The sequence below is a fragment of the Lynx rufus genome, unplaced genomic scaffold (genome assembly GCF_022079265.1).
Source record: "Lynx rufus isolate CCGP_SWC_20201006 ecotype Redwood Valley unplaced genomic scaffold, mLynRuf1.p SCAF_11, whole genome shotgun sequence".
Lineage (NCBI taxonomy): Eukaryota > Metazoa > Chordata > Mammalia > Carnivora > Felidae > Lynx > Lynx rufus.
Genome location: NW_025814825.1, coordinates 27,006,105 through 27,019,633, shown reverse-complemented (window position 1 = coordinate 27,019,633; position 13,529 = coordinate 27,006,105). Strand labels below are relative to the sequence as shown.

The window sequence follows — 13,529 nt, the reverse complement described above, 5'->3', positions numbered from 1 at the left end:
GGGTAAAGCTGGTCAGGAGGGCGAGAAGCCAAGCATCCCAGATCTTGGATCTTGTGGGGAGCTCTGGAGCTTAATTACACCTCAGGGTTAGCCCGGCCTTGAGGCAAAGGAGCTGGACATTCAGACCTCCTCTCCAGGCTACTCCCAGGCCTCTGGCCCCCTGCCTAGGTGGTCACAGTAGCTCTGGAAGCCCAAGTGGCCTCTGCAGAAGGCCACAGTGGCTGCAGCTAGAGGCAAAGCAAAAGATCCTGGAGGGAGGGCCCAGAACAGGTGGGTGAGGCGGTGTCTCAGGGCACCCAGGGGACCCAGCACAGTCTGCCCAACCTCTCCTCCAAGGGTCTTGGGACATGTGTGGGAACAGCAGCCCTGGGCCTGTGGCCCTGCCTCGGCAGAGATTAAGTGAGGTGAGGGTGGTCCCTAGCACGCACACTGCCTATTCCTACAGGGACTGTGCCGCACCCAAATGGTCCGTTCACTGGATGCTGGGGCGTCTCAAAGTGATCTGCAAACTTAGCGCCTGGCTGGCCACATCTAATCCTTTTTGGAACATTACGGGATATAAATTAATAACAAAACGAGTAAAACTATTGGGGCTTGATAAGGCTCCAAATGCCTTTCTTCTCAATATTAGATTCCTCATTTTTCCGCCTCCTCCTCCTCAATTATTTTCTCATACACTGCTCTCTTTCCATTTCTTGATAAAGCTGGGGTGTCTTACAAGAGTTCTGTCTTAGTCTTTCTGGCACTTGCAGTGTCTGGGGGATCTGAGTCTCGGGGCCTTCATTTCTGGTTTCCAAGGACGGGGAGCAGGCAGGGAAGATGACCCCCGGGTCCAGTCGTGCAGAGCCTCTGTGCTTGTGCCAGGATGGCTGTCACCCGGCGGTGGTGACTGCGGAGTGCGCTGGAAGGAACTGGTGTCATCAGTGACTGCTCACATTTGTAAAGCACCATGAGGTTTCGACACGGCATCTTGTTTAGCCTCCTAGCAAACTTGCAAGTGGATTACCCAATTGTTGCCACAGAAACACAGGCTCAGGATGGGGTAATAATATGCCCCGCCCCAGTGTCTTACCAAGACCACAGGCCATGTCAGCTTTGATGCTCAAGGATGCCTGATTCAAGGCCTCTGTGGCTGGTGCCGATCCCCAGCTTCTGGGACAGTGGCCCCCACTGCAAGCCTATTAGGGTTTTCCCAATGGCACTGAGTGACCTTGTAGGAGAGCAAGGTATAGAAAGAAATGTACAGATGAAACAACTTTTTTTGTCCCTCTCAAAAGCCAAATATCAACATCACATTGTCACAAAGGCAAAAGGCTCCAGGACGCAGCCAAGATGTGCGTGGGTCCCTGAGGTCACCCAACCGCCTCTGTATCAGCTTGGAGGCGGCAGTGTGGTGGCCTGCAGAGCCCTATTCCTGAATGTTTATATCCTCTGGAAGGGTAGGGCCTCGTATATTAATTCGTGTGACAAATATAGACAGTAAAACGGAGAGCTAGAGACTTTAAGGTGGAGGGGAAACTTTGGAAAACTTCTGATGTTATCTTTTTTCTTTTCGCTGACACGTGGGGAAACTGAGTCCAGGTGCTACCAAGTGTCTTGCCCGAGGCCTTCTGATAGGTGCCTCTGTATGTCTGAGTCACTCATAAAATGCCACGCAAGCTGTAACCTACAACTGATGCTCCTTCTGGGGCCAGGATGGATGTAGGGCCATGCTGGAGGAGCCTGCAGAGGTCTGGGGTGAGGGTGGGAGGGGTGAGGAGGGGGCTCCAGGGGGAAAGGAATACAGTTGGCTCTGCCGGGATGGAAGAGCTAGATTGGCTGGTCGCATAAAGACATCACAGGTACCAGCTGATGCAAAATGCATTTAGGGCCTGGACCAGATTCTGGTGGGAAGACCAGGAGGGCAGGCCCAGCTTGCCAGCCCTGGCTGTTCAAGGCTCTTTCCTGCTCCCAGAAGCTGCAAACATAAAATCCTTCACTGATAAACTGGTGCCCCTGAGATTTTTTATTCCCTTTCTCTTTTCTACTCTCAGAGAAAATGATGCTCACTCAAGCTTTGCAGTACTTTTCCTACCTCTTTTATTTCTAATCCCATTCTAAATTCCTCCGTCTCCCCCAGCAGTCTTGTCTGTATGAGTAGGGGGTGAGCAGAGGAATGCACCTGTTTATTCAATTATTTGGCACCTACTGTGTGCCAAATACCGTACAAGTATGTATAAAGTATACACATACTTGATCTCTTGGAAGGCTTGTATGAATTCTCCTCTTATCAAAACCAATGTGCAGACCTGAATGTGCATTAGAATCACACAGAGGACTTGACCAAGTTGCTGGGCCTTGCCTCTAGAGCTACTGACTCAGGCCAAAATTTTGCATTTCTTTCTTTTTTTTTTTAAATGTTTTTATTTATTTTTGAGACAGAGAGAGAGCATGAGCAGGGGAGGGGCAGAGAGAGAGGGAGACACAGAATCCGAAGCAGGCTCCAGGCCCTGAGCTGTCAGCACAGAGCCCGTCGTGGGGCTCGAATTCACAGACCGTGAGATCATGACCCGAGCCGAAGTCGGACGCTTAACCGACTGAGCCGCCCAGGCGCCCCCAAAATTTTGCATTTCTAACCAGTTTTCAGGTGCTGCTGCTGCTGCAGGGCCAGGAACCACACTTTAGGAACCACTGTTCTACTAAATGTGCTGCCCAGCTGGATGCAGTCCTGAGACAGGTTGCTCTCATTGGAAGTACTTACCGTGTGCCAAATGGGAGTAGGGCATCACAGAGGCTGGGCGCAGAGCTGGGAAGGGACCTAGGCCTTACTCTGCATGGCTCATTTTCTTTCCTTACAGCCTTAAGGTGGGTCCAGTTTTCATTCTTCTGAGCCACTTGTGGGTAAACGTTGGAGTCGGAGAAGCTCACAGAGCGATAGGTGTCCTCCTGCCATGCCTCCTGGGACAAAAGGGTTCCTGACCCCCAGGAGGCAGCTGTTATCATGGAAATTTAGGCAGATCCTCTCCTACCTCCGTAAATGAAGGCTGAAGTCTGTCTGCTGGAAAGATGAGCTTCAGCGATCCTTGGAATAAATGGATGAGTCAGATATGCCTCTCTTGTTAATTAAATTGTGCTTCTCCTGTAGCAACTGCATGGGATGACTCAATTTCTGTAATTCAGGAGAAAGTTTCAGGAGAAGTTTCAGGAGAAATGGTACTACAGAGGCTTTAGTTAAAAATCACCATAGCACAGGGGGCCCTGGGTGGCTCAGTCGGTTAAGCATCCGACTTCAGTTTAGATCATGATCTCAAGGTCAGTGAGATCGAGCCCAAGGTCAGGCTCTGTGCTGACAGCTCAGAGCCTGAAACCTGCTTCAGATTCTATGTCTCCCTCTCTCTCTGCCCCTTCCCCACTCATACTCTGTGTCTCTCTCTTTCAAAAATAAAATAAAAACATAAAAAAAATTAAAAATTAAAAAAATCATCATATCATAGTAATGCCAAACTATCTGGCCATCAAGTCCAGACAGGGGGACAAGGCTGGGTCAGCAGCCACCAGGGCAGAGCCAGCCCGACCAACACACTGCCCGGAGTACCCCGAGGTGTTCATGACAAGTGCAGCATAAGCGTAGAGTCCTGCCCAGGGAAGGCCTCAGATCCACCATGAACACAGGGCCAGCTCTCTGGGCATGTCAGATTGCAGGAAGGATGTGCCAGCTCAAGCCAACAGCAGACAGTAGTCCTAGGGTCCTTCATAGTGGTTGTCGGGCGGTTCCAGATGTCTGAATGGTGTCACTCAGAACACAGAGGCTGTGTGGTGGAGGGGTCCTGGGCAAGCACTGAAAGGCAGGAGGGACTGGGCCCAGGTGGAGGGCAGCGGGGGAGTGAGTATGAGGCATCCCAAACTGAAAGCACATCTAAAGCAGGGGCTCTGCAGAAGGCAGGGGCAGAGGAACAGAAGGCAGGGGAAATAGACACAGCGATAGAAAGATCAGACCTTGTACAGACAAGAGCAATAATGAGTATTTCTTGAGCACTTACCATGTGCCAGGCTCTGTGCTAAAGGTACGCAGTGTTCCTGAGGAGCACCCAGCATCTGTGGAACCCTCCGGCCCTCTCCCTGGACACACAGCATGGTACCAAGTAGGATTCCCAAGCATGGGCCCTGAACCATCTGTGGGTAAGAGGCGGCTACACCTGTACCTTCCAGAAGACTAAAGTCCAGACCCTGTGGGGTGGCTCATCAAAACATGGAGAAAATATAGTCCGGCGCAGCTAGCAAAGCAAATTCACATTTTTTTTTTTTTTTGTTCATCAAATTCCTAAAGACTAGAAAAAACTACCGCTGAGGGGTGGTAAGACAGGTACTCCTAGGCTCTGCTAATGTAAGTGAATATTGAAAGAGCATTTCAGGAAAGCAACTTGCGATGTTTACCCAGAGCTTTGAAGACGTTTGCCTACACTTTGATTTGGACATCCCTCTTCTGATGAACCACCTGAAGATAAAATGTAGACTATACCAGAGTGCCTTGCAACATTATCATAATAAATAGCCCAATTGTCCTACAGTTGGAGACTATTGGATACATTAGGATATGTCCATACCATTGGATAGTCTTCAGTCATTAAAAATGAAGTATGTGGTGGCTCAGCCAGGTAAGGGTCTGACTCTTGATTTCAGCTCAGGTCATGATTTCACAGTTGGTGGGACTGACAGCATGGAGCTTACTTGGGATTCTCTCTCTGCCCCTCCCCCACGTCTCAAAATAAATAAGTAAACATTTTTTAAAAAATGAATTTTTGAAAAATTTTCATGGCATGTGAAGATACTTGTACCATACTTTAGTAGCGGCTTCTGGTGACCAGATCTAACCCCCTCTGGGGGAATTATTTCAATCTTTCATTCCTTGCCGCCAGCGGCATCACCCCCACCTAAGCCAATCAGGGCATTAGATCCCCCTCGTCGCAATGATTGGCTAAGGCATGGGCAGATGACCCAATCAGGACCAAGAAGCCACCAAGAGACTAACTGGGACTTCCAGTTGGGCTTTTTCTCCCTTCTCCTCCTTTTTCCCTCCTCCCCAGGATGCAGACCTGTTGCTGTCAACTTACCAAAACAGAGAGGCAGAGGGTGAAGACCACACAGTGGAAGGCAGCTCTAACATTATTACAACTTTGCCTAGACTCTAGACCAGACTGTGCTAAGTCAAAGCTTCCCTGGACTTTGCAGCTTTCGTTAGCCATAATCCATGTTGTTTAAACCTGTTTGGTTTAACAGTCTGTAGTCTACAAGAAAAGGAACTCTAAATGATATACTTTTTTAAATTCCTTTTTCAAATTGTGGTAAAATATACATATCCTAAAATTTACCATTGGCAGCTCCGTGGTATTTGGTACATTCACATTATTATGTAACCAACAGCACCATCCCTCCTCAGAACGCTTTTCATCTTGCAAAACTAGAACTCCGTACCCAATAGTCAATAACATCCCAGTGCCCCTCCACCCAGCCCCTGGCAACCACCATGCTACTTTCCGTCTCTATGCATTTGGCTGTGAGTGCAATCACGCAACATTTGTCCTTTTGTGACTGGCTTGCTTCATTCGGCATGTCTTAAAGTTTCATCCACCTTGTGGCATGTGCCAGAATTCCCTTCCTTTTTAAGGCTGAATAATATTCCATCATATGTGTGTACCACATTTTCTTTATCCATTCCTCCACCAGGGGACACTAGGAATGCTTCAACCCTTTTGGCTATGTGAATAATGCTGCTATGAATGAACGTAGGCGTACAAATATCTCTTCGAGACCTTGCTTTCCATTCTTTTGGGTATATACACAAAAGTGGAATTGCTGGGCCATATGGTACTCTATTTGGGGGAGGAGAAAACTGGGAGAAGAAGGGTAAATACTATCTTTTGTGGTTCAATTAAGGCAGCCTGAGGCCTGACTGGTGGCAGGAGAGGGAGGGGGTCCTTTTGCATGAGGATCCCTGCATCTGTTGGGAAAGACAGAATGAGACCCAAACCTTGTTCCCTAAGGCACAGAGTTAGGGGGATCTGTCCAGCTGGACCAAGGCTCATTTGTACAAAAAGGTAACAAGGTCTCTGAATTCACACCACCTTGAGGAAAGTGGGAGTCGGAGCTGGTGACCCAGGCTCCCTACAAGAACCTAGAGATCTGTGTGAGAGCAGAATGGGATCAGAATGTGGCCATGGACAGCTTCTCCTCTCACCCCAGCCACCTGCCTTCTGAAAAATGGTAAGCCGGGGAGTGTGCTTGAGAAGTCTGTTATCTTGGTGCCCAAAAGAGGACATCACGGAGATCTGGGCAGAAACTTGAACCAGCCAGGGCATCCCAGCAGCTGTGCTCAAGCAGCTCTTAGATGTGTGGGACCCACCCCCAACAACAAAACCAGGTGTCATTGAGAAGCCACAGCATCTGGGACCTGCTAGGAGCCCTTTCTCCCCAACCACTTCTGGCATTAAGGGGCTGGACTGATACCATCTACCTCCACCTCATTTGAACTAAATAAACCTATAGCACACTTGGACAATGTAGGCAATGGATCAGACTTCCTGATAACATGGATCAGGAGGCCTGATACAATTAGTTAAAAACAACAAATGACATATGGATATATTGATACCCTGAGTCTGTTGGGCAGAGCATTCCAGAAACGCACAGCCATGTTGCTTTGCACCGCTCTGGGGGCATCATCCACATTACGGTCTATGTGACCAGTGCCTCCGGGCAGGGCTCATGTGCAGCCTCCATGGGCACATGTGGTGACCCCATATGTAAACAGGTCCACAGTCCTTTATTTGAGATCCCAAATCCAAAACTATCAGAAAACCTGAAGCTCCTTTTAACTCTTTTCCTGGAAAAACTTGATCTGAATGGATATGTGTGTTTCTATTTGTGTCACTGCAGAAATTTAATGTATTTGGTTATAAGGTATTATCTCCAACCCCATTGGGATAGTACAGTATATGTGCCATACCGAATTTCCAAAATCTGAAAATCTCAGAATCTCAAAACACTCCTCGCCGAAAGGGTTGTAGATAGAGGATTGTGGAGCTGCATATCCTCTATTTCAAAATATTAACTGTAGGCATCACTGGTCGGGGAGACGTTCGGTTATTTTTATTTCCTTCTTCATGTTTTGCATTCCCCCAATTATCTGCACTATGTACTACTGGGATAATCAGAAAATAAAACCTACCATGCTTTTAAGAAAACATCAGGTAGCAGCCCCTTAGGCTCCCCTGACCCACATTCAGGCCACACCCGTGTGTCCTTTGGCTCCGCCTCTTGAATGGGACCTGATTCTGGGCTACCTCCAGGAACTGGAGCACCATGGGGGACGCCTGGCTCACTTCCCAGCTCCTCCCAGGCCTTCTTTGCTGCAGCTCCATTTTCAGGCTCCACACCCCGTCATCCTTTCCCCGCCCCAGGGAGTTCTTGCACTGAGCTGGCTCAACGCCCAGCGTGCTTCCTGCCCCCTCTCCAAGCAGCACTTCTGAAGCTGCACCCCTTCCCGTCCACCCTCCTTTGACAGTGTCCCCAGAGGATGGGGACAGCAAGTTCTGTTCAGGCCCGGCAACTCTGAGGCTCTTGGTTTCACCCTGCCCCCGTTAGGGGTGGGAAGAACACTGGGCACACACTGGGATCTCTGACCTCCGCCAGCTGGCCTGCCGAGGCCCCTCCTACGTCTTCCTGAAGCTACTCAGCTCAGTGCTACCTCTCCCCAGGAGTCCTGCCAGCATGGAAAAACTTCGTGTTCAAATACCCCTCAGAATAGGCCCCCAAGATTGTTAACTATCCCCATTCCTTACCTTGGTCAATGCCACACATAATGGAAATGAACAGAGCCTATGTATGGGCACGATGCTCTTACAATTTCACAGACCCTGGGACCTTGGCCTCCTGGGGCCAGGGGGACGTCTCCTGGGCATATGCTGGTCTCAGGGCTTCCCTGCCTCCCTGACTCTCCCCAGACTGCACACCTCTCCTGGCTGATGAGTGTGGCCCGGCTGACATGAGCAAGGAGCCCCCCAAGCCCAGGCACAGAGCACTTCTAGGGCTTGGGCAACAGGTCTCATGGTGGGTGTGGTGTCCCCGGAGGGCAGGCCGGGAAAGCACAGGGAAGTAGCAGCCAGAATGTGGCCACCCAACAGATGGTGCCATGATGTTTAGCATAGAATCATCTTAGATTCCTCACAATTCTTTTCTGGACCCCAGGGTCATAGAGGTGATGTGACACTAGTGGGTGGTATATGAGGGAGCCAGGGTTTGAACCCTCCTCTCAGAGGTCCAAAGCCTCCATCCTCCCTGATCCCTAATGTTCAGGGATCTCACTTGACAGACGACAACGCGGACACCGGGCTCTCCAGACACACACACAGGCACACATGTGCTCTGTAGGGAGCCCGCCTCCCACTGACCCTGGGCCACCCCGCTCAGCCACCCACCCCACCCACCACTTCTCTTGTGGAAGTCTTCTGGGAGTTTTGTGTTGTTTCTATATTTGGAGGACTTTTTGGTCTTCTCTGTTTCCCGAATTGTTTCTGTGGCCCCGGAGATGGAGCCTGGGTCACCCTGTCTCTAGATTCTTCTGAACGGAGCTGGCAAGGAAATGAGAGAGGATCCTAATTAGGGGGGCGATAACCCCACGGAGAAGTTCAGATTCTCTGCAGCAGGCCGTGGGCTTCCCACAAGCCCTGCGTGTTTGTCAGATGTTTATAGAGCCTTCATTAACGGAGAGCTCGCTTAGATAAGAGGTGGGAGCGCAGCATCGAGGGCCAGATAAGAGCGCGCGGAGGCCACTCCGGGGACTGCGGCTGAGAGCCTGTGAGCAGGCCCCGGGGGTTCCGTGCAGAGGCAAGAAAATGCGGGCGCGCTCCTTTTGGGCTCCTCCCCGCGCCCGCTAACACCCCCGGCGGCCGCCCGCAGTCTCCTGTCCAGGGCGACAGCGCCGTCCCAAGATGTGCTGCGGGGCGCTATGGGTGGCCCTGCCCGTGCTCTCCCTGCTGGCCTGCTCCGCGCAGGGGAAGCCGCTGGAGAGCCGGGGGCGCGCGCCCGCGGGGGGAGACGCCCACCGCTTGCTAGGGGGGCCCGGAGGCGAGCGGGAGGGAGGCACCTTCGACCTGAGGATGTTTCTGGAGAACATGAAGGTGGATTTCCTGCGCAGCCTCAACCTGAGCGGGGTCCCTTCCCAGGACAAAACCCGAGCGGAGCCACCGCAGTACATGATCGACCTGTACAACAGATACACCACCGACAAGTCGACCACCCCCGCATCCAACATCGTGCGCAGCTTCAGCGTGGAAGGTAGAGTCGGCTCCGCCGGGGCACCCCGGGGGGACTCAGGGGTCACGGCTGCACTGCCCAGTACGGTGGCCACTGGACCCACGAGGCTCTTTGCATTTCTATTTAAATAAATTAAAATGAAATAAAATTAATAATTTAGTTCACTGTCTTCAATTCAAGAGCTCAATGGTCATGTGTGGCTAATGGCTACCTTACAGGACAGTGCCGAGTGTGAAACGGGTCCCGTCCATCGCTGCAGAAAGTCCTACTGGACAGCTCTGCTGTGGAAGGTTCTCCCTCCCTGGGCCCGGTGCCACGTTTAACACATTAGGTGCCCCCGAATGCCAGCTCCCTTTACTTCCATCCCTTCTCCTCTTCCCCTTCCTTTATGTCCCCTTCCTACTTTGAAACAGACAATTTATTTAGCCTCACCCAAGTGGTGTCTTTTTTAACTCTGAAAGAATGGCTATTTCTCTCCCACCAAAAAGTATCTACAAGTCAGATCAATTTTTGTGAGAAAAACATCAGAGGACAGCTTTCTTATTTTCTAAATACAAAATGATTTGCCTGCTTTAATAGGACTGGAAGATAACAATCATCGACTTAGGGCTTGTGTCCACTAATGGCCCTGACATAGGTGAGATGATCTTGTGAGCAGGGAAGGAAGCCAAGGCTTGCAGATGCTGAGGGAACTTACCAGGGTCACACAGTGGTTCGGCAGCTGCATTCTGACCCAGGCCCCACCTGCCTACAAAGCTCAGGCTTTTCCTGCCTCTGCTGTTTCTCCGAACAGCCAGGCACACGCGGCCTCTCTCCTCCAGGACTTGACCCCTGCCGACCCCTAACAGGCCTTGCCCAGGACCATGGTAGGCCAGACCTGCCCGCCTGCAGAGCTCATGCCCCGTCTAAAGGACGCGAGAGTCATGATACATGCCCAGCAGTGCTGCGTTTTCTGATTGCCCCAAAGAAGAAGAAGAATCTAGATTTCATGTGAACTTGCCTGATTTTTAAAATATTGGCTTCATTTTAAAAACTACAATGTGCGGGTCACCCAGATGCTGCCAGCACCTCACCGTCCCCATGGGGCGTGCCTGTAACCTGCGCTTTAGGAGAAGGCTGAGCTTCTTCGGCTGGATCTCATCACCAAATCCCAGAATCTGGGAGTCCAGCATTTGGAGCCATCTCCATTACCATCCCCTCCCCCGCCCAGCATTGTCCATGCCCCCAAAACGAGTGTTCTGACTCGATCCCAGCCCTGCCTGTGGCCAGCACTCCTGTGGAGGGCAGGTATGCTTCCGTTTACAGATGGTCCACGTGCAGCTCAGGTAGGGAGGGTGTTTGTTTTCTAGATGTGTGATGTGGTCCCACAGCCATCTGCAAAGCATGCCACAGTAAGAGCACGGTAGGGCATTGATGCTCATAGAGCCCGTTCACTCTTCTGCAGGAAGAGCCCGTTCACACGTTCACACATTCTGCGGGAGCTAGAATGGCACATCCACATTGGGTGAGGGGCCACATGCCTTGAGGGGGGAACGCGAGTTGGGGAGGAGGGTCTGGGAAGGAGACGAAAGATTGATTGAGCATCAGCTCTGAGGCAGGGACTGTGTCCGTAAGTTCCATGTGCCCTCTTGTGGAAGCCTCACACCAACCTTGGAAGGCAGGTAGGATGAGCCCCATTCTACAGATGGAGAAACGGAGGCCCGAGAGACGCGGGACTCCTCCAAGGTCACAAGCCTAGGAAAGGGCAAGGTCTGGATTAGCACTTTGGCCTGTCAGACACCGCTGGATATCACCGCAGCATGCTGTGGTCTCATGTTTGTGACTGAGCCACAGCATAATAGAGGTGCCCTGAGGGCTGTGCATCAGCCAGGAGAGGTTGGACATGGACATCATTGTGTAGCTAAAAGGCAAGCCCTGTTTTTGCCTACCATGACACAGCAGTGGAGGCTAATATGTTTCCTTTTTTCCTCAAACATAAAAAAAATCCACTTTAACTTTGCTCAGAAATTACAATTCTGAATGATTTCTATACTATTTAAACGCTGAGATTTTTAACATTGTCTTGATGTTGGAAATTCACCGCCCCCTCCCAGGGTGTCTCCTTTAACATCATACACTCAGGACCTGCACTCTGAGGCTGACAATGTGCTTTGCTATGTTATTTGGGTCTTTTTTTTTTTTTTTTTTAAGTGAAGAGCTTTACAGGATGTGTTCGCTTGGCAGTTAAACATTCTAAATACCAGTCTCCACATCTGTAAAAGTGGAATAATAATTAGACCCTTGCAGGGTTAGTGAGAAAAGCAAAGTGAAATATAGAAGGCAAAGCTTGTAGTGCAAGGCTGGGCACTGACTAGATGCTTACTAAAGAGTTGGACCCGTGAACTCCAATGCAAGGCCTCTCCTGCCTCTGGTTTTCTTTGGAAGATCCTAAATGTAACTTTGAAAATTCTCTTCTACATTAAGGGCTTAGGTGAAACCCAATCAAGGTTTGGTAGAATCGGTCAATGTCATCTTGGGTGCCCTTTGACACGAGCCATGAGTCTGTTTTGGTGTAATGAAAGATGCCCATCACTGACTGTGTGCCTGCATTTCAGATGCTGTCTCTCTTGCGGCCACGGAAGAGTTTCCCTTCCAGAAGCACATCTTGCTCTTCAACATCTCCATTCCCAGGCATGAGCAGATCACCAGGGCCGAGCTCCGACTCTATGCCTCCTGTCAAAACCACGGAGATTCTTCACATGAGTTGAAAGGCAACATGGCCATTTATGATGTTCTGGATGGAGCAGATGCCTGGGATGCTTCTGCGGGAACCAAGACATTCCTGGTGTCCCAGGACATTCGGGATGAGGGCTGGGAGACCTTTGAGGTCTCCAGTGCCGTGAAGCGGTGGGCCAGAGCAGACTCCACCAAGAGCAAAAATAAACTGGAAGTGACTGTGGAGAGTCACAGGAAGGGCTGTGACAAGCTGGATATCAGTGTCCCCCCAGGCCCCAAAAACCTGCCCTTCTTCGTCGTCTTCTCCAATGACCGCAGCAATGGGACCAAAGAGACCAGGCTGGAGCTCAGGGAGATGATTGGCCATGAACAGGAGAGTGTGCTCAAGAAGTTGTCCAAGAATGGTCCGGCAGAAGCAGGGGACAACAAGGATGAGGATGGGGAAGGTCACAAGGCCACAGGGTCATCTTTAGCCAGACGGAAGAGAAGTGCCGGGGCCAACAACCACTGTCAGAAGACCTCCCTGAGGGTGAACTTCGAGGACATCGGCTGGGACAGCTGGATCATTGCACCCAAGGAGTATGATGCGTACGAATGTAAAGGGGGCTGCTTCTTCCCCCTGGCTGATGACGTGACCCCCACGAAGCACGCCATTGTGCAGACCCTGGTGCATCTCAAGTTCCCCATGAAAGTGGGCAAGGCCTGCTGCGTGCCCACCAAACTGAGCCCCATCTCCATCCTCTACAAGGATGACATGGGGGTCCCCACCCTCAAGTACCACTACGAAGGGATGAGCGTGGCAGAGTGTGGGTGCAGGTAGTGCCGGCCTGCAGGCAGGGGGAGACAGGGTGGAGGGGTCCTGCTGAGAGGTCCTGTGTCCCTCTGGGCATGACAGGGACTAAGTCTGTCTGCATGCCAGCCTGAAGAAGGAAAGGAAGCTGCCACATCCTAGAGGTAAAAGCCTGCCCACACATACACCACTGGGTCCAGCTTCAGGGGAAGACAATAGCAAGGGGCTGGGGGTGAGAGCTTAGGAGAAGAGGAAAGCCTAGAAGGATTGTCGGGGTGCTAGGGAAGACAACCAAAAGGGGCCAGTAGAAAAATAATCCAGAGCCAGCAGAAAAGAACAAAAGGGAGGCAGAGGAGTACAGACAGATGGGGCAGAGATTTATGGAGACAAGAAGGACGGGGTGCATTCCAGTAACTTCAGGGAGTGAAAGGGACAGGGACAGCTATGTGCTCTACACCCATCACTTCACAGGTTCCCACAACCCAGTGAGATGGGTGTGACGAGTCCCAGCTTACACATGCAGAAACCAAAATGCAGTCCAAGTAACACCGGTCAAAGGCATGAATGATTCCAACCCACAGGTCTCCATCGGTCTGTCGGCCACCAAAACCCAGGAGCTTCTCAAATATCCCATCAAAGTTTATCAGGTCACCTTTCAGCTGAAGAACAATTAGATGCCGGGAGGCAGGCATTGAGGGGCAAGCTGGGCTCAGCCCTGGCCAGTACCCACCCG

At 51.0% G+C, this 13,529-nt stretch overlaps 1 protein-coding gene across 1 annotated transcript; it reads left to right on the top strand.

Annotated features, from left to right (window-relative positions):
• Window positions 1-8,966: 8,966 nt before the first annotated feature.
• Window positions 8,967-12,826, top strand: GDF2 (growth differentiation factor 2). Its single transcript, XM_047072793.1, has 2 exons — window positions 8,967-9,312; window positions 11,886-12,826. Exons 1-2 carry the CDS (start codon window positions 8,967-8,969, stop codon window positions 12,824-12,826), a joined length of 1,287 nt encoding a protein of 428 aa, XP_046928749.1.
• The last annotated feature ends 703 nt before the right edge of the window (window positions 12,827-13,529 follow it).

What these genes read in the sequence shown, in the direction of transcription:
- GDF2 (XM_047072793.1), top strand. Translation starts at nt 8,967, where the DNA reads ATGTGCTGCGGGGCGCTATGGGTGGCCCTGCCCGTGCTCTCCCTGCTG. An exon ending in GCGCAGCTTCAGCGTGGAAG is followed by an intron (nt 9,313 to 11,885) that starts GTAGAGTCGGCT and finishes CCTGCATTTCAG; the next exon opens with ATGCTGTCTCTCTTGCGGCC.